The sequence below is a fragment of the Chrysemys picta genome, chromosome 19 (genome assembly GCF_011386835.1).
Source record: "Chrysemys picta bellii isolate R12L10 chromosome 19, ASM1138683v2, whole genome shotgun sequence".
Lineage (NCBI taxonomy): Eukaryota > Metazoa > Chordata > Testudines > Emydidae > Chrysemys > Chrysemys picta.
The window spans coordinates 3,932,543-3,952,440 of record NC_088809.1 but is presented as its reverse complement, the minus strand read 5'-3'; the positions used below and the strand labels follow the sequence as shown (position 1 = coordinate 3,952,440).

Here is a 19,898-nt window from a genome sequence, read left to right as displayed (position 1 = left end):
AGTTGCCCACTCTGAAGGCAGCCCATGTGTCCCTTGTGGCTACTAATACAGTATGGCCAAGGATTTCATTTACTTGTTTCTGAGAAACTGTGGCAAGTGGCAATGGATCAAGATTACAAACTCTGTACTATTTTCAATCCTCTCCCCTCCAACAACCCGTTGACCTTAATTCAAGCCCCTCACTCCATAGAACACCTTTCCAAAAGTTTAAACACCTAGCTGAATTTCCCAATTTTGTCTAAGTTCATCCCTAAATATCACATAATGTTTAAATTTTTAAAACTGTATATCTGAAACTGAAGTCTTAAATGAAACTTCAACCTGTCTGTGCTCTAGAGTTCAGACAATTTATTTGGAGAGAATCTATATTATTTAAATTAGTGGTCATATTCCCCCACTTGCTCGCCTGATGGCTTTGTTTACCTTGCTTGTAAACATGCTTTCACTGTCTTTGGTCTCACCTTGCTTAATTTACTTTGGAGATAGTCAAGTCCGCAAAACTTCTTTTGTCTACAACAGATTGGGCTTAGGTACTATCTGTCAACACATTTTAGGAATGCATTTCCAGCATCACCCATACATACATCACAAAATAATATTAATGACTAGCGTGTTACCAATTTGCACCTGACACCTTACACAACACCTTTTAGATTCAGATTATGACAACAGCAAGTTGGGGCAGTGACTGTGTCAGACCTGTGTCAGTTATGGTAGGAGGTTCCCTCTGCCAGTTGGTGCTGAGGGGTCCCTAAGGTCACAATATTATTTTTACATTATATCTTTGTGGGGCAATATTGTTTATTAATACAGCACAATCAAGAGTCATCTTTAATTATGCTTTCCCCAGTGTATTTAAACTCTAACCATTTCAGCATAATCTAATACTTGGATCTTGCCCCTACACACTGCTGTTTGACAACATTAAGTCTCTAATCCTTCATAGATTCTAGGACTGGAAGGGACCTCGAGAGGTCATCAAGTCCAGTCCCCTGCCCGCACGGCAGGACCAAATACTGTCTAGACCATCCCTGATAGACATTTATCTAACCTACTCTTAAATATCTCCAGAGATGGAGATTCCACAATCTCCCTAGGCAATTTATTCCAGTGTTTAACCACCCTGACAGTTAGGAACTTTTTCCTAATGTCCAACCTAGACCTCCTCCCTTGCTGTAGTTTAAACCCATTGCTTCTTGTTCTATCCTTAGAGGCTAAGATGAACAAGTTTTCTCCCTCCTCCTTATGACACCCTTTTAAATACCTGAAAACTGCTATCATGTCCCCTCTCAGTCTTCTCTTTTCCAAACTAAACAAACCCAATTCTTTCAGCCTTCCTTCATAGGTCATGTTCTCAAGACCTTTAATCATTCTTGTTGCTCTTCTCTGGACCCTTTCCAATTTCTCCACATCTTTTTTGAAATGCGGTGCCCAGAACTTCATATGCACCAACTTTTGCTCACACTGGTGACATGAGTTATTTTCCAAGTTTCTTCATAACTTGTATCCCTACTTCAGATACAAGTTTGGATGTGGTGCTAGAGAACAACAGTAAGATTTAAGATGGGAAAAATACACCAAGATTTTCCTTTTACAGGTACACCTGTGTTGTTTCCTATGGTTGTTTAAACAGTTAAACTAGAGCTTTCTCCATAAACCAAGGCAGTTATGTAGCTTTTCCTTAACCACTATTCCTAGAAAAGGGTGTTTGATGTGTTTTGGCAGCCAAATAAGATCACTAGTAAGAATAATTATTTCAGATTAACTTTATTAATCCTAGCTTGGTAGCCTTAATCTAGGACAGAGGAATCCTTTTCACCAATCAGATGAGTAGATTAAATGTTTCACAAGGAGATTTTTCCTATCTGGTCAAAAGTCATATCTAGTTTATGTCCTGTAAGGAATACTTTGCACAGTGCTGGCTTTAGGTTGACCAACCATGCCGAGTACTAAGTTTACCTCGAACCCAAACATCTTTCAACGTTCCACCAATACAAGGCCCCTAATACAGAACAGCTGAATTAGCTCACATCACCATCTAAGTTCACAATAAATTTCTCTAGTATACATCTGGTATCAACCATATTTTTGGATAGCATGAAGAATATAAACTCCATGTTGCGATATATAAAGAAACCTTTTGAATTATTTTGCTGCGGAGCAGAACTATTCACATCCTCCATCATTCCCTCAATTTGTAGTCTTTGGGTTGACCTGCTAAACAGAGCATAAGGTAAAGTATTCAAAACTGAAAAGTATAGTGACCCAATGTGTTACAGACCTAACATTCAAGAATAAAACTGACCTAATAAAGCTGTTTTTGAAAACTTCGTTTTTAAAATTTATAAAAGCTTTCACATTTTTAAAAACAGACCACAAAATCATTACAGTGCAATTGTTCCAGCCTATGCTTCTACTCGCTTTAGAGGAATAACATGCAAAACAAATTTACCCTATATTCTGCTAGAGTCACATGAACATCCATTCAAACATTTTTTTCTTTGCATGCCTTGCTTTACGGTCTCGTGTCTCTCTTTTTGCCTGTGATGCTTCTGAATCAACTGATTCAGGGTTTCCCCAGCAAGGACAAGTAGAAGACAGAAAACGCTAACAAAACATTCCAGGTCTTCTGAAAGCTAAACACATACATTTAGGAAGGGAATATTAGGCATTAAGTCCATCAAAACTCACTGTGTTTTTAACCCCTGATATTCAGGAGGTGTCTCAGGATGAAGATGTGGATGAAGTCCCAGCCCAAATCAAGGGTCTGGTACAGAACAAAATATTTCCATTTAGAACACATTCATTTTTAAAAAACCAAAGTGCAAGTCAGATATCCAAGATTAACAACTGTGGCCATCAATAATCTATTGCTCTAGTTATAGATCCTAGATTTTTTTTGGTTTATGAAATTGTTCTCTGTAATGAATCAACATCTGCAGAGAATAATCTTAATGGGTTGCCAATTATTTTAACACCCTGGAAGAACAATTTCAATAAGGACCCTGTGAACACTCCCCCTGCCTCCTAGAAATGGCAGCAAATCAAATGGATACTCTCTTGCTCTATGTCTACTAGTTCCATTTAAACACACATTTATGACCCGAGTCCCAGGTGTATGTACATCAGCATCACAGCTCATATACCTATCGTCTTCTGATTAACCCATCCGAAAATTAACTTGCCATACATTAGTTATAATTTCTTGGCCAAGCATGCCTCTCACCTCTCTGGGACACTGAGATATTTGGCAAAAGCACTAATGATTTAGTTAATAGAAGTTTGCTCAATATAATTTTTAGCTATTTCTCACTGTACACCAGTCATGGGTTAAGTTTTTTCCTATGTGCACACCACAGCAATAATCCTCCACACAGGACTGAACATTTGTTTAGTCCTGCCTAAATGTTAAGTCTCAGACGAAATGTCAGTTGACATCTGACTGTAGGATCAAATAGCATACATGCTGCCAATTATTCATATAAAAGAGCAATCAGCCATGGGAAATGTACTACAATAGCAAGGCCAGTCACTTTCTGGTACTTGAAATGCTGTACTTAACTAACAGCTATGGTAGGAATTAAACTGAATAGTCACTCTTAGAATGGCCTGCTACATAATACAAAAAGACAAAATTATGTTACTGTCACACCAAACATCTGCCTTTCACAAATTATTCTGTTGCACCTATGCACTTGTAAGTGCTTGAAACAGTGCCATGACACACAAACTGTAATAACTAGGCACACCAGGGTAAGTTAAGGACAACATATTAACTTTGCTTCAAAAACTTTTAAAAGGTTGTTCCTATCCCTCAATTCCTTCTCATAACACACTAATTTTAGACACTAATTCTATCTCATTCTTCAAGGACCAGCATTATGGCAGCCAACCTTCCAGCTACTACTAAGTACTATGTGATTTAGAAATTCAGATTCTTGAGTGAATTTTTTTCGATATTTTTTTTTTTAAATACATTATTTTTAGACTTCTGCAGCCTTCCTTTCAGAGGCTGAATGTATTTTCCACCACACAGATGCATTCCCAACAATAGGGAAGTCAAAGTAGTATAATATTTGGGGCCTGTCTGCCATGAGTGTCTTACTAAATAAGTAAGAAATTAACTATTTAAACAATGCCTAAAAGCATGATAGATGTCTCCCAGTATAGAAGAGAAAATATCTTTACTCTAAGAAGTTTACCAACTAGTATTGGACACAGCACAACATACCACAGAACAAGAGAGTAAAGAGATGTAGGTGAGGAATGACAGATTATTCAGTTGCTCAGTGAGGTTAGTGCATAACATACTGGAGCAAAAATAATTTGTTTGTTGAGAAATGAACACAAGAGAATAAGTGGACTTTGGGAGTGATTTAAAAAAAGAGGAGGACAGTGGTTTTGTGGACAGCTCAGAAATGGTTTTCAATGTTTAAGGGGATGTATGGAATGGCTGTGCTGGAACAACAGAGCAGGAACAGAATTTGCTGAGTTTAGAGGCCTTAGACAAGAACTTGAGAAAAATATGGCACTGCAAGACGTTGGTGCTCCAAGAAGAATGCTGTGCTGAAGTGCCAAATCAAAAAAAAAAAAAAAGGGCAGACACATTGAAGTAGGTGCTGGAGCAAGCACCAAAGCCCCAGAACAAGCAAACAACAAGAACATGCCAGAGTGACTGAAGCAACCACCTCAAAAAATTTAGGTAGCCACGCCAGACTGATGGAATGTTTGGGTAAATCGAACAAGGATACAAAACTAATGATGGTAAAACAGAGTGATTCAGAAATGCAGTCTCCAACAGGGACTTCCTTCCCTAACCATGGTCTAGAAGGAACTGATTGAAATGTTAGTATTTATATTTAAATCAGGGGGTGATGCACGATGGCCAACAGGTTGTCTGGCTTGTGCTCTATCTTGCTACCACTGCCCTCAAGGATAACAGGAAGCTAAGGGTATTCTGCCCAGGGGTAAGCTAAGCCCCCCAAAAAGAGAACCCTGCACAAGTAGTATCTTTAAAGAAAAATTATTTCTCTAACAGATCAGAAATCAGTGATCTCTGATCTACTAGTCAAACAGCAAACTCCAATCTCCATGGAGACATTCATCCACCCCATTATATCATTACTTCCAAGATGTATGTCCTACTTTTATTCAGATGTCTGATATTTTAAATAACTTTCTGAATGATAAATTATTTGCTAAAGCAGGAGCAGTCTGGCTCCACGTAAAGGATAATCTCCATTCAACACACACAGTTGGGATCATCAACTTTAAAAAAAGCATAAATTCACAGCCTAAATATAGTTCATTCTAAATAGCTATTTCCCATCACATTTTTGTATACAGATAACCAATATTTTCACTTAAGTAGCATCTTTACCCAAGGATCTCAATGCACTTTACAAAAGGTGGGTTAAAGTGTTGGGAGGGAGTTGTTTGTTTTGTTTTTCTAATTAACCTGTCAAGATCTGAGTCAAGGATTCTCTGTTCCTCCTATAAAAGCCAACGACATCCCAGACACCTAAAGCAAGGAAAGGAGATGGATTTCAGATGCTATTTAGGGGTTTGGGAGTAATCCACTCTTCAGTAAGACAAAGAATGCTGGACTCAAGCTCTAGAAGGCAAATACAAGAAGTTATTTTTAAATATTTTATTTTAAAACCCGTCTTCACATCTTAAAGACTACCCATCTATTTCATTAGTGATTTAGAATGTTACAGAGCTCTGTGTTTATTTTTAAAGTTTTAAGTTCGCCATTAAAATAACCTTTCAGAGTCCTGGGACCTCAAACTCACTCTTCCAACTGAGTAACTACTCATCCTTCATTCACAGATAAAGAAAAAGAGTTTTTAAAAATGTCTCCAGTAATAAAAATAAGAAACACCAGCTTAAACCGCTGCTTTGGGCATTTAACCTTCCCTACTGGTCCTTAATGGATTGATATGGGGACAGATATCTGCGGCCTTATCGGTTTTAAATATATTTATTATAGCATTCCAATACCATTTTGAGGAACTACTGTGCATGCTACCGATTTGCTCTAGATACCAGCTCTACTAAAAACTATCCTGCATACTCTCCAATACTATGGCTTGCTACAGTTATCTTGGCTCCCAATACAGCATAAATAGCAAGTATGCCTCTGCTTATATGAAATGCTTAACTACAGTTCAAACCTGCCAACACTGCATGTAGCCACCTTATGGAAATCAATGGCAATTATTGTGCTGGCTTCAGTACAACACAATATTAATGCCAAGCAATGCATACACATTAATGGCTCACCAATTCATTTGGGAACATTTCCAGATGAATGGGCACTTTTAGTATTATAATGGAGTGAAGGCTACACATGCTAAGTGGTATATCAAACCTCTGAATTCAGAGAGAGTTGAAGCCAGAGCAATGTATGATGCTTCCAAATGCCCATGTGCTAATAGCAGGATTGTTCACCATCAAGATTTAATGAAAAGGTTTAGCGGGGTAGGCTTTACATTACCGACTATGGGACAGCCGATAGGCAATGCAATACCAAGAAAAGTGGATCTGGACAGAGATAAGGGGAGAGGGAATCTGTGATAGAAACTATCTTACCTGAAATGCATCAAACATGAGAATTATTTCAAAATAAAGCAGAAGTTCAGTGATTTTTTTTCAAGTATCTACTATCCCATTGATTCACAGACTTGATATATTCCAGAGTAGAATGTAAACAAATATACAGCTATAACTGCATTGTGTAAATAGATCACTTACCACTAAGTGGTACTGAAAATATTTATTCTGCATTAAAATACATTTATATTTCCCCCACGTGTTTTTTAGTTACTTATAACCCACCAGCTTTTCACTCAGAAGACCTAGTAAAACAAAATGACAATTCTTTGATTATATAGTAAACTGGTCTGTCAAACAGTGCTGTCTAAAACATGAGCATTTTCTGCTTCAAACTGCCTCAGGTTAACAAAAGCTACAGACTGACAGATCTATAAAAAACAGACTCCCAGTCACACTGAGAACTCCCTACTGTGATACAGACTTCACTGGCTCCAACATTCAGAGCCAAAGACTGTAGTTTCTGTGGTTTGATAACTACTTGATTTCCAAAAGTCTAATCTACTGTATTATATTCCCAAAATGTTTGATGTTATGGGAAACAAAAAGTGCAATACATGCTAGAACATGAAACACTAAAGCAAATGAGTAGGTACAATGGCTGCCAGATGTGTGATGCCTAGCATAGTGCCTTTCTTTCTGGGCTATAAATTAATGTAATATCAAATTAATTATGTATAATATTTCACAAACAACACTATACAGAAATTGAAAGTCCTATTTGTGTGACTGTCATATTCTTTAGCACATATTTCATCAATAGACACGACCTCAGCATGCCAAGTTTTACATTTTGCTATATATGTGTCTGAAATATATCCAAGGTCTGACATACAGTTTTCCCTTCTCCTACTTATAGCTGTGCCTTTTAATTAAGCACAAGGTTGAATGACAAGCAGAACCATCCCCATCTCAAACTGAGAATATAGGCCTGATCGTATGAGAAGTCTCATGACTAACATTTACTATATCGGCATCTTTCCAACCCTGACAGATCAGGAAAGTATGAGACTCATGTTTCCAAATAAACTTTACGTAAAGAAATGGCTTCCATAAACAAATGTAGGGTACTATTCTCCCTTCACTGCACACTAGTGGGAGTTTTGTGCATGAATCAGAAGGAGAATTAGACCCCCCCTAGAGTTTATAATGGAAAGATAACAATTAGATCATCAAAACATGGAAAACCAAGACAACATGCCTTAAAGGTGAACTGTGAAGCTTTTTTTCATTTTATTTTATAAAGTAAAGGCTGGTGAGCTTAAACTAATATATTAACAGAACATGTGTAGACTTAAAAGTTCGAAGTTATAGGTTTTATGCAACGGGTTTTAAAGTCAGCTCCCCCCTTACTTCCCAATATCCAACACTCAGAATTTCTCTTGCAATGGTTGAGGAGGTCATTCAAGTCCAGATGCTGAGAGCCTGCTTTTCCCACTCAACAACGCTTAGCATCAGGCCCTAAACTCCTCAATAAGCAGGGCAGAGAATGCAGAAAAGTGATCACTACTCTGTCTAAGGTGGTCTTGATGTTATCAACTACTGTAAGAGAAGTCCACAATGATGAATAAAAGAAACGCAGTGGAAAAAGTACTACAAGTCCACACATCCCAGCGTGTAGTTTGGAAGGGGATGGGGAGAGAAGGGATGTACGCGCGCCACCATCTTGCACCAAAAATGTAGAGTTTATTTTTGGCATGCTTATTCACAACCCAGAGATATGAGGAAAGGTCGATTTTATGCCGGTTTAATTATATTTTAACTGTGCACTGCCCTAAGGATTGTTTACAGTAATTTTATTCACAAATATGCCTCTGTATTTAAGATTAGAATCAAGCCCAGGAGATAAATGTATAGTTCCTATTCAAATAGAAAGAATAACTGCATAATCTAAATATTTTCATACATAGCCGTACCCAACACTTGCAAGTCTCAGAATACAGCATCTCTCTCTAAGGAGACTTCATATGGACATGCACTCCCCATAATATGCTGGACTAAACCATTTACAGGCAGATTCCTAGACATACAAGAAAGGGGGAAAATAGGGTCAAAGTGATTTGACACATTGTTTTCCCCTTCCAAGAGGCCCAATAACACACCTGTGTTATACACATCATTGTATATCTATGTTCCACTAGCTACATCTGCAACATGTAAATGTCACATCACTATGTCTTCAATTGCTTTCAGTTTTGCCCCACTGACACAGGATTAAACAGCATATTTCCACACTACAGGGATCTCAAAACCACTGACCCTCTTCTACAGTTAGGATTCTAAATGATGTTAACTCCTTCATGCTGCCCACCTCAATGAAAGAATGATTTTCAGTTAAATCAACAACTGTTAGAAAAATGTCCTAACTGGTGAACACACCCATTCTCTGCCAGCTGCCACTTCCCAGTTAGCAGCATTTTCCTTGGCCCCATTTTCTAATTAGGAAAGGAGAATAGCTGCTACCACGAATGTAACTTCACCCAGTTACCTATAAGCACCAGCTGATGCTTTCCCTCTGGGCCAGACTACACAAACAGCCTCTGCAGAGATTCACAAGCTTCCACTTGCTCTTGGAACCTGCAGCCTACAGTACACTGTGCTCCTTACAAGCTTTGTGTTTTGTTTTTGCTTTGTACAAGGTTTGTATTTAATAGCAAACACCCTTTTAGAAAGTGATTAAATCTTTCACCAGAATGATCTGAACATTCAAAAAAAGCACAGTTGAAGTCAGTTTCAACATACCCATACAGTATATTTGAATACAGATTTTACAGCAGAAAATGAGATTGTTTACCTGGACATCATAGAGTGCCACAATATTCTCATGCTGAAGTTCCTATAAAACAAAATAATTACATCATGAAAATATAATCTGGCATAATGAACAGCTAAAGAATGACTTACTCTGCTAGGAAAAACTCATGGGATAGGTAAATTTCTTTGAGTGTTTGTTTCCAGAATTTATTTTCCATGTTTTGTTTTAAGTATTGCATCATAAAATACCAAAACCTGACTGAATTTACTCTGTACTCTCACACAATGTCTTGCTTAGGGGAAAATAAACTGATTAGACTATTATTCTCACCTCAACGATTCACCCTTTTGAAAGTGATTGGAAGGCAAGTTAAATGATATTAAACAAAACTTCCAGGACACTCAAGTGATTATAGCTTGTTTTAAAGAGGATGCCACAGGAACTAAAAAAGAGCCACAATAATGTACCTAACACTGGAGTTTCCAAATAGTAATGTGTCATGACATGTTTGAAAATATCAGAATAAAGCAATGCAGATAATGACTATCAAATAGCAGGAGAGATGACAGGTAGGGAAGCTTGCAAAGTTGTGGTACAGGATCACTACGGGCACTTTCTAAAGAGCACAGCCTTATGGAGGGTTTTCACATAATTCAGTACTGTCAAAATAAATTAGGTTTCTGTTAAGTTTCCTCCACAGAACATGTGCTGTGAATTTTGAGTTAACATTTTACTTAGAAGTAGTGGTGCAGGTTGTCCTGAGAATCAAATCCCAGCACAAACTAATTTTCAAGTAACCACCCTGCCTTTGAGCAAAGAATTCAAGTAATCTTTACAAAGAAAAAAAAACTGATAACATGTTCTCTCCTCCGCTCCCCCATTATTTGCAGTAAATGTAGTGCTAGTGAAATGTGCCAGATACAGCCCTGCTGTATAAAATCTTCTACCCATACAGCGGTACAGAACAGAAGCTCATCCCCCTGTCCCGCCCAGCCCACTACCTTACACCTGTTCTGGGACCTTTTCTGGAGAGAAAAGGAAAATTCAGTCTCTTTTCTTGGCCCATTCATTTCTTGACCTCTGCTGCAACTAACAAGGCTATGAAAACTAGGACTACGGTGACTCTTATATGGCCACCCATCTCATAAGAACTGGACTGAAATTCCAATTTCCTTTCAAATAAAGCACAGTGAGAAGGCTTTAAAAATCACTGCAAATTAACATACCTTTAAGATTTTTATTTCTTTCCCAAGCAGGATTTGTGACTTTGACAAATTCTTTTTGTTAATGCTTTTTATGGCTACTTCCCAATCAGTTTTCTGCAAAGGAAAAGAGTCTTTTTAAAAACAAAAAGATGTTTACTTTCCCCATTAGTGACTGGCTAGTTAGCCCAATGAAACAATAAAAGGATCACTAATCTGTCCCTTTTGTGATTATTTTTGTGATTTTAAAATAAGGCCACCAAAACCTCTGGTGTTATTTTCATTCAGTGACACTTTACACATCTTCCAAACCCATTATAAGCTGCAATGGTGAACTGTTTTGAGAAAGACAAAATTCCAATCTAATAAAAAAATAAATCACATTAACACCTTAGATTGTTAAAACAGAAAGGACTGTATAAATCCAGTTTGCTTTTCACTAACGTTGCTGTTTGTTTCTTTCTTTCTTTTCCTCTTATCTTCCACAGCTAACATCAACAGTGTCAGTTTCACTGTTGTTTATACACTTTCACCTTCAGGCTCTTAATGCTACAATATCTGCATTGCACACAACCTGGGGGAATATTTGTTTAAAAACAAGTTATGCATATTTATTTATGATGTTGTGGAATCATTTCTACTGACCTTAGATTTTGTAAGAACTTGTTTTTAGAAACAATCTAAATATTGGGCCTACTGCAAGTTGAGAGTGCTACTTGACTGTCCATGAAGAATAAAACTGATTGACGTGTTCCCTGACAGCACATAGATTTCTTTGGAAATCAGAATTGTGCCAGGATCTCTCTCCACCCCCTCCCCAACACACACAGGCTAAAATCTCATGATAAAAAGTGTGAAGGTGTAATGCAACTAATATTATTGGGCTAATGGGGAAGCAATGCTGGGAAACGAGACACCTTTCAATTTAAGAAATCTTCAGCCAATCCAACAGGAGCCAATTTTCCATTAGGTCTCCAGTTATCAAGCAAGATAAACACTGGTGACTGCTGCAAAACAAAGAAACCAGTCTCCTATACAGATGAACACCCTCCCCCCCCCCCATGCAGCAGCTGCATTTGGGAGCCACCAAATAGCAGTAAAAATAAAAGGCAAACTACCTGGGTTTTGACCTTTTTCAAAGCTGGCTATTTGTCCCTACAGCTTTTTGTGAGATTAGAACTGAAAGGGGCCAGGAGTCCAGATTCCCAGGCGGAGAGGGAAAGCCCATCTCCCAGGCACCAGTCAGTAGAGGGAGCTCTGCTCTTAGGCAGGTCTGAGCCCTGACCAAGGAAGGACTCGGTGCACGGAGGTGATACGAGCAGTGTAGTCACACACCGTCAATAAAGGCAGACAAACCCCCACCCGCACCGAAGTGGCACCGACCTGCGTGTCTCCCCGCCGCAGCCAGTCAATCTGCCGGACGCTGGGGTTCAAACCTCCCTGTTTGACAGGAGCCCAGCACACCAAAGCCCCCGGAGCCGCTGAGAGGGGAGCCCCAGGCAGCGACTTCTACCCTGGCTGCCCGCGGCTCTCGGGAGGGGGCCCGCAGGGGGCACAGCCCATCGCCGGGGGGCAGGCAGGGAAGCGGCTGTGTAACCAGGCGGGGAGCAGCTGGGGACGAGGCGCAGCTCCGGTTACCTTGCGGTGGCGGCCTTTGAAGACCACGGCGAAGGCTCCGTGCCCGATCAGGTCCTTCTTGCTGTACTCAAAGTCCCCCACCACCTCCATCCTCGTCCCGCGGGGGCATGGGGGGCCGGGCGGGCGGCGGGCACGGGGGGCGAGCGCTCCGCTCACGGCAGCCCCCGGCGGGGCGGCAGGCGGTCTCTCCCCGGGCTGCCCCCGGGGGCGGGGGCAGCTGCTGTCATGCTGCTAGGGGCGGCGCAGACCCCCCCGGGCCTGGCGGGTGGGGGGCTGCGGGCGGGCGTCTCCAAGGCGACGGGCGCTTTCTGTCATGGGGAGGGGGGAGTTAAGGATTCTGGGTAGGGGAGGGGCTCAGCCTCCGGGGGGGGGTGAGCTCCAGGCGGGGGGGGGGGGGGGTTCAGCCCCCTCAGGGGGAGAGCACCGGGGACGTCACTGTTCCCTGCTGCGGCTGCTCCTCATGCCCGCCGAGCCCGTGGCCCCCCGGCCCCGAGCCCGGCAGCATCCGGCGGGCTGCAGGGGAAGGGGTGGCCCGCCCCCCCGGGCTGTCGCCGCCGATCCCCGGCGCTGGGCGGGGGTCGTCTCAGGCCGCCACTGGCTCCTGCTGCAGGCCCGGCGAGCTCCGCGCTCCGCCAGCTTCGGCTGTCTGGGCCGCCGCGCCGCCTCACGGTATTTATAGGCCGCTTCGCGCCAATCCCAGCGCTCGGCTCCTTCCGCCACCGGCCAAGGAGTCCGCTAGGCACGTGCCTGCTCTCGTTCCCCCGCTGACCTCTCCTCGGGGTTACCTGACCACCCCTTCATTTCTCCACCCCTTCCAGGGGGATTACCTGATCCCCATAATCCCAGCACCCCCACTTCCCCTACCATCAGGGTTACCTGACCCCCTCCCCTACCCTTGGGGTTATCTGACACCCCCAACCTCCCTCATCCCATATTATGCAGCCTAGCTCAACCCCCCAGTACCCAACCAACACCCACTTCCCCCAACCCCAGCTTAGCCATCGTCCTGCCTCCCTCAGCTCATGGCCACTTTCTGTGACACCCCTCAAAGACCGCAGTTACCCCAGCCAACACACATCCTGCCTTCACTTGAATTTGCCTCCCCCGCACCCCCACCCACTGGTTCAGATCAGCAGGAAGTCACACTGAGCCAGAACACCTGCCCATCTGCTCCACCAAGGACAAACCCCTCTTGCTAAGAGAGCGACCCTAATGACCTGAATGTGCCTGTTATCTACATAGTCCCATCCCTGGGCAGGGCCCTTGTCCAAACCAAAACACTGTCAAGGTCACATCCATCTCTCACTAAATCCCCAGTTAACCCCACTTAGTATCCAGGTCCCAGAGTGTCCAATTGGGTTTAATACAAAATACACTTTTACCCCACTTTCAGATCTAGCCCCACTCCTATCAGTGTGAATCTCTCATCCAGGAATTGTTAGTGCCCAGCAGAGCCCATGCCCATGTCAGGAGTCAGGCCCCCACTGTGCACATGTAACAAAACCCAGCTCCTGCCCCACAGAATTTAAACTCTAACGTTCCCCCTCACTCCACATTTACTCAGCTCCCTCTCCAAAGTGCCCTTGTAACAGCAGTTATGTCCTCTCAGTGCAGAGTGAAAATAAAACGCAGATACTTGTTGTATTTCTCCTCCTGGATAGTAAATCACCTACAAAGTCAGTTGTTCATGTTCACCTGCTCTTGGTCCCCTGAACTCTTGATGCTGGAAGGGTTGTGTAACAAACACTAGAGGGGAAATCTGACTTGTTTAAAGACAAAAATTAATATATTAATTGATTTCCACTGGGCTCGGGTTTATGAAAAGAAAGCTTTGACATCTATCTTTGAGACCCAAAACTGAGATGGATTCCATCGCCCCTCTGTGATCTGAAATATTCTCCAAGATCTTGCTTCTGTGATCCAACCCATGCCAGCAGACCCTTCTTCCTGCATGAAGTACCACTGAAGTCAGTGGGATTCCCCCTCAAGCACAAGGATCTGACTACAGGATTTGGGGCCCAAAGTGACCCTACATTAATTTCAACTTCCTAACTCCCATGTGAATTCTGTCTCTCCTGCAACGCACCTCCACCAAGATTTTCTGGTATCGCCCAACACATTGCAGATAAATGGGTCTGCACTGCATTGTGATTTTTTGCATCTCTGTTAACATCTCTTTAGGCTTTTCTGTGCTAGGAAATTTACTTGGTGCTCCATTAGTGAGACCACACCGCAGCTCAAACCTAGCAGAGGACTTAATGCATGGAGCAACAATGGAGGCAACACACAAACACAGCTAGCATGTATAAATGTAATAAACCATGGACAACGTTTTAAAATTACCTATGGCCAAACTCTACGAGCAGGGGCCCCTTCCACCTCCAGCCTGTGTCCTGGACACATTTGTAGATCAGCTTTAGGACTGTTACTTCAACAAATCCAAACGTCAGGAAACATGCAAGTCACATGAAGCCTTTAACCTTCATCCCACTTCCATTTCCTCCCATTCCTCTTTGTCCCTTCATCTCTTTCCACCCGCCTCTTGTGGTTGGACCAGCATCCCTACGCCCCTGTGCCAAGTGCTTTCCCTGTACCTCAAATCCCTCCTTAAAGCCCATTTCTTCCACTGATCTCTCTGTCATCCCTCTGCACACTGTTAGCTGTAATGAATGATTAACTCCCTTACCGCTGCACCCCTTTGGAGTGCCAGCCTTTGTTCCAGCAAACAACTGATATACCTGGAATGGGAGGCACCAGCTGAGTTTTGCTTCTGGCATTTGGCAGCACTCAAGCAGTTATAAACATCAGGAGGTGCTCACAGCAAACAGCTATTGATGCTGCCAGTTAGGGTCAGTGCCCCGGGTCCCACACAGATCAGTACACGTTCTCTCATGTGATACATGGCTCCATCCCACTTCGGCATCTGCAAACAGTGACTGAACAGTATCCCACTAAGACATTCAGGGAAGCATTTTTGATTGGTGTGGGGTTTTGGTTTTTTTGCTGCTCTCCATAGTCTTACCTTAATGCACCACACTTACTACCTTGCTTTTTTTCATCTCTGTCAAAACCATTGAAGTTAAAATCTTTTTCAAAGATCTGAGCAGACAAAAGACATGCAGCAATAAATATAACTTAAAGGGACACAGTTAGCCTTATGTAGGACAACTTTTGGCTTTACAGATAAGTGTGTGTGGTGGTGGGGTGGGTTACAGAACACCAATATGAATGCTTTTGTGTCAAACAGGACTAAAGGATATATTTTTTTAATTTAAACTTTTTTTCTGTATCATGACACCTGAGCCCTGAGCTAACAAACAAGAACCAGAATGTGAAACTGATCAGACTAATTTCATAGAGTCAGCAGAGTAAAAGCAAAAAGTAAAACAGATCAATGGTAAAAAATAAATTAGATTAAAAAATTCAGTTTCATCATAATCTAAGGTGTTGGTAATAACCCAAAGGCTTTGGGTTTTAATATATATTAACAGCACTGATTTAAAAATCAAGCCAAGAGAAAAACAAAACCAGTCTTAACAAGCTAGACATTCAGAAACTCATTTTCTTGAAAAATGACTCTGTTCTCCCATTCTGGCATGAGTCTGTGTCTCCATGCTAGCATATGCCCTACACCCAAAAACTCTACTTCACGCAGCCTGCTTTGAAGAAAGACAACACCAAGGGACCATAAGTCATATTTGTTGAGACAGACACTTTAGGAATTTCTAAGCCAGAAATTATCCCACCTGGGTTGAAAAACAACACATTCATTTCCCTTGACAGCACCAAGTGATCACACTGCTTTGTTAGCTGTTTGTCTTGCTTTCCTTGGCTGCTGGCCTTGGAATGGGTTAATTTCAGCAGAGAGCTGTACAGAAAGTTGGTGGTCCAGAATGAAACAGTGACCGGGAGAAGCTGGGAAATTTGATCAGCGTAACAGTTACTGCTCATCACATGGGGATTTGTAACCGGCTACGGATGATTTGAACTCTAGTGGCGATGTCAGAAAATAAATGGAAATGTTGCTCAGTGAAAGGACTGTGGAGTCTGGCTCTAGATCTCAATGGGATTTTGAAATTTGGAGCCTAAATATCTTTGAGGAGTTGGCCTAGGCCACTGGTTTGAACTGGGGTCTTGGCTGGCCTCTCTGAAATGAGTTTCTGTGTGTCAGTCCAGTTCCAGGTGTCCACAAGTGTCACCTTTATTTGTACTCTCAGCAGAGCAAGACCAAAGCATAAGTGAACTGTATTCCTCCTCTCACCCTTAGGAGGTGGGCCCTGCAGATCACAGGGGTGAGGCATACTGACAGAAAAACAAGGAGAGGTATAAATGGGCAGATTACACTTCTGCTACCGCCACTGCTCCCCACACAGTGAGGATAAATAAAGGGCTCCAATCTCTAGCTCTGTATGGCATTTTGTACCAAAGTGACATTTTGAAAATTGGTCTTAAGAAAAGGGAGAAATCTAGCTCCATTCATAGCCCAGGAGGGAGGACAAGAAGCAATAGGAAAATGTACAAATAAAAGGATCCACTCATTCCCACAGTTGGGGCTCCCAAGATAGCAGGTATAGGTCATATGGCATGGGCAGGGAGCAGAAGGGCATAGGGAATAAACATCTCTGCAGGCCTGAGCCACATAACCTGACAAACACTACACCAAAAACATACAGCGCCCCTAGAAATTCCCTGGGTGCTGAAGTCATGCAACGTGTCACGGAATGTGATCTACTGGGTTAAAGAAGGCAGCTAGGAGGCAGGAGATCTAGGTTTTATTCCTGGCTCTGCCACAGACACGCTGCATGTCCTTGGGCAAGTCAGTTCCTCTCTCTGCCTCAGAGATTCTCCAGCTGTAATATGAGGCTAATAATTCCAGGACCTTCCGGAGAGGGGGGAAGGTTTTAGTTCCCTTTGGCGTTTGTACGGCACATTTTCGTCCTGCTTCCATCTGCCTGGAATGAAGATGTTAATCTTGTGTGTTTCCATAGCATCTTCTGCCACTGACACCCAGCCACCACCCAACCTGCACACAGTACCCCACACAAACAGCAGAGGTCCAAGGACCCCCAAACTCTGTTACGAAAAGCATCCGGAGACCTTTAACTTCCACACAGAGCAGGTAAGACACTAGGCTTTTAATGTCTCCACTGAAAGACTTCTACCTCTCCCCAGCCAGTCAGCCCCAGGGGAGTCAAGTTATCGACCTGGGAAAAACCAAGCGATGAGCTGAGCTCCTGGGATTGGGATTTTGCAGTTTTGCAAAGATGACAGATAAACCACTAAATGAGCCTTCTGCGCTGGTGAGAAGAGGCCAGAGCATTGACGCTGTACATCAGCCGGAAGTCAAGGCCCCACTCATTTAAATGTGACCTAAAGGATCATGATGAGGTCATCACACAACTGGCTTGTGAATCCCCACAGTACAGGGTCTGTTTGAGTCACGGTTGGGAGAAGTGATTGCACATCACTTCCCCCTTCTTAATTACTCCTGATCTTTCACTCGTAGCCCCAAAACTTTCCTCCAAGGAGCGGCACACCTCCTCATCCCCATCACAAAGTCCTCAGGAACCAGGGATAGTGCTAAGAGGTATTGCTTTAATGAGGAGTTTAATTGCTATAAGGAGTTTAATGGTGGTGTAAACAGAGGCAGAATATAATTACATACCAGAAAGCGTGAGGAGAGATCCTGGTAATAGCAGGGCTGTGTTAGCTGGATACACTTACAAGCATTCTTGTGTTAGACAAGGAACACAAATACCTGTGCAATAGGCATACCTTTGTGGCACATTTCATTAATAATTCATCTGAAACTGGAATGAAAACACAGGAACATATACCAACATTTATGCCAAACGCTGGCGTTTGAAAACCTAAATATTTCAGTACATGCATTTTTGTAAGGTTGCCAACACAGTAGGGATGCCAACCCTCCAGGATTGTCCTGGAGTCCCCAGGAATTAATCTTTAATTAAAGATTATGTGATTTGAAGAAACCTCCAGGAATACATCCAACCAAAATTGGCATCCCTACAACACAGCTGCTAGCCAGTCAGGAAGGGCTGTCTGAGTACTTTCCAGAGACAAACATTAGGGATTTTAGAAAGATATTTGATTATTAAAACACATCAAGGATCTTTGGTGAAAAATAAGATTCTTACCTCATATATTTTGATTTTATTACAAGTACACCTCTACCTCGATATAATGTGACCCGACATAACACGAATTCGGATATAACATGGTAAAGCAGTGCTCCGGGGAGGCGGGGATCTCCGCACTCCGGTGGATCAAAGCAAGTTCAATATAAAGCAGTTTCACCTATAATGCGGTAAGATTTTTTGGCTCCCGAGGACAGCGTTATATCGAGGTAGAGGTGTAATAATATTTTGCACATTTATAGCATCTTTTATCCAAGTTTTCATTTGTCTGGTCTCTCTAAATTGTGCAGTGTCAGGGGCCATCTCTGATTATGTACTGTACCTAGTTCAGTGGGGGCCCAAACCCAGCAGTACTGTAATATAACATATTTCAGGATAATTTTCCCAGCCACTAAAATGCAGGCACCTCTGAAGTTAAACATAGCAACTCGTTAGCATGGCACAGCAAAACTACCTACCAGTTTAGGACAGAATGCGAAGAAGCTTACCTCATGCAACTGAAAAAGCCTTGCTCAGTTTGGAGATGCATGAGCTGATCTGGACAGACAAACTAAGCTGGAAGTGAAAATCATGAGTTCTAATCCTTGCTCTGACACCGACTAGCTGTGGGGTTGTCATCGCTCTGTACCTCAGTTTTCCCATCTGTAAAATGAGGATAATACCACCTACCTCCGAAACGTTGGAGGGTGGATTAGCTTCTTTGAACACACAAAGCCTTAAACAACAGCTAAGTCTCTTTGTTTTGGGTTTTTCCTCCTCCATCCTGAGCAGTTATCTTAAAAGTAAGGCTATAGATACTTTGGTGGGAGTTCCCTTTTCATTCACCTTTGTGCTGTTTTCCTCCCAAGGAGGAGAGCAACTGAAGGACAGCATTCTTAGCTGCAACTTAGAACTGCCCTGCCTTGTACCACAACCTTCACATCAACAAAGTGTGGGTTGCTTCCCTTGTGCAGATGGACGCACAGCCTTAAAATTCAGGAAGAGGCAAGCAGAGGAAGTGTATTAATAAAGCAGTGTGTGTACAGGATATTGCGTTCTTACCTAAAGATCTGGTGAAGATGTGCCAGATGAGCTGGTTTGCAAAGTGGGAGATATTAAAAGAGGAAGTGATTTGAGAGCAGTAACTTTCTGTTCCAACCTTGTGTTGTGCTTACCGTTTCTGAAGAGCCGACAGGCTGTGGTCATTTCTGGAACGATGAATCCTGGTCTCTATCTTCCATTCTACAGCTGAAATTAAGATTACCCAGACCATGCTGACCGTGCAGCACGCAGGGATGAGACGTATCCTGCTCGGGGAGTCTATAAAACTACAACATTCTGAGTGGCATCAGCAAAAGAATAAATAGGCAATGAGAGAATCTCCTCATGACAAGCAAGGACTGAATGTTTTGCGTTGGACGTGCTGTTCACAAACCCAGGCCCACAGCCCTGGGATGGAGCAAGCCACAAGAAGCAAATTCCAGCATTTCATGAGCCCGAGCAGGACCAATAAGCACAGTTACAAAGCCCCACGGCTCTAGCTAACTCAGC

The 19,898-nt window shown here is 42.5% G+C and overlaps 1 protein-coding gene across 6 annotated transcripts in view; it reads right to left on the bottom strand.

Annotated features, from left to right (window-relative positions):
- The window catches only part of ULK2 (unc-51 like autophagy activating kinase 2), a 53,394-nt gene extending 40,952 nt beyond the window's left edge, over window positions 1-12,442 (bottom strand). For 2 of the 6 annotated variants that reach the window (XR_010593839.1, XM_005298168.4), the window contains exons 1-3: window positions 12,211-12,440; window positions 10,597-10,689; window positions 9,410-9,451 (exon numbers count right to left, since the gene is read on the bottom strand). Coding sequence is in view for 3 of the 6 variants with exons in the window: in XM_005298168.4 (XP_005298225.2) it covers window positions 9,410-9,451; window positions 10,597-10,689; window positions 12,211-12,300 (225 nt within the window). In the remaining 3 variants the exon portion in view is untranslated. Of the gene's footprint in view, window positions 1-9,409; window positions 9,452-10,596; window positions 10,690-11,955 lie in introns of all 6 variants that reach the window. The other 4 variants (XR_010593840.1, XM_005298165.4, XM_065573199.1 and 1 more) reach the window with 4 other exon arrangements.
- Window positions 12,443-19,898: the final 7,456 nt, after the last annotated feature.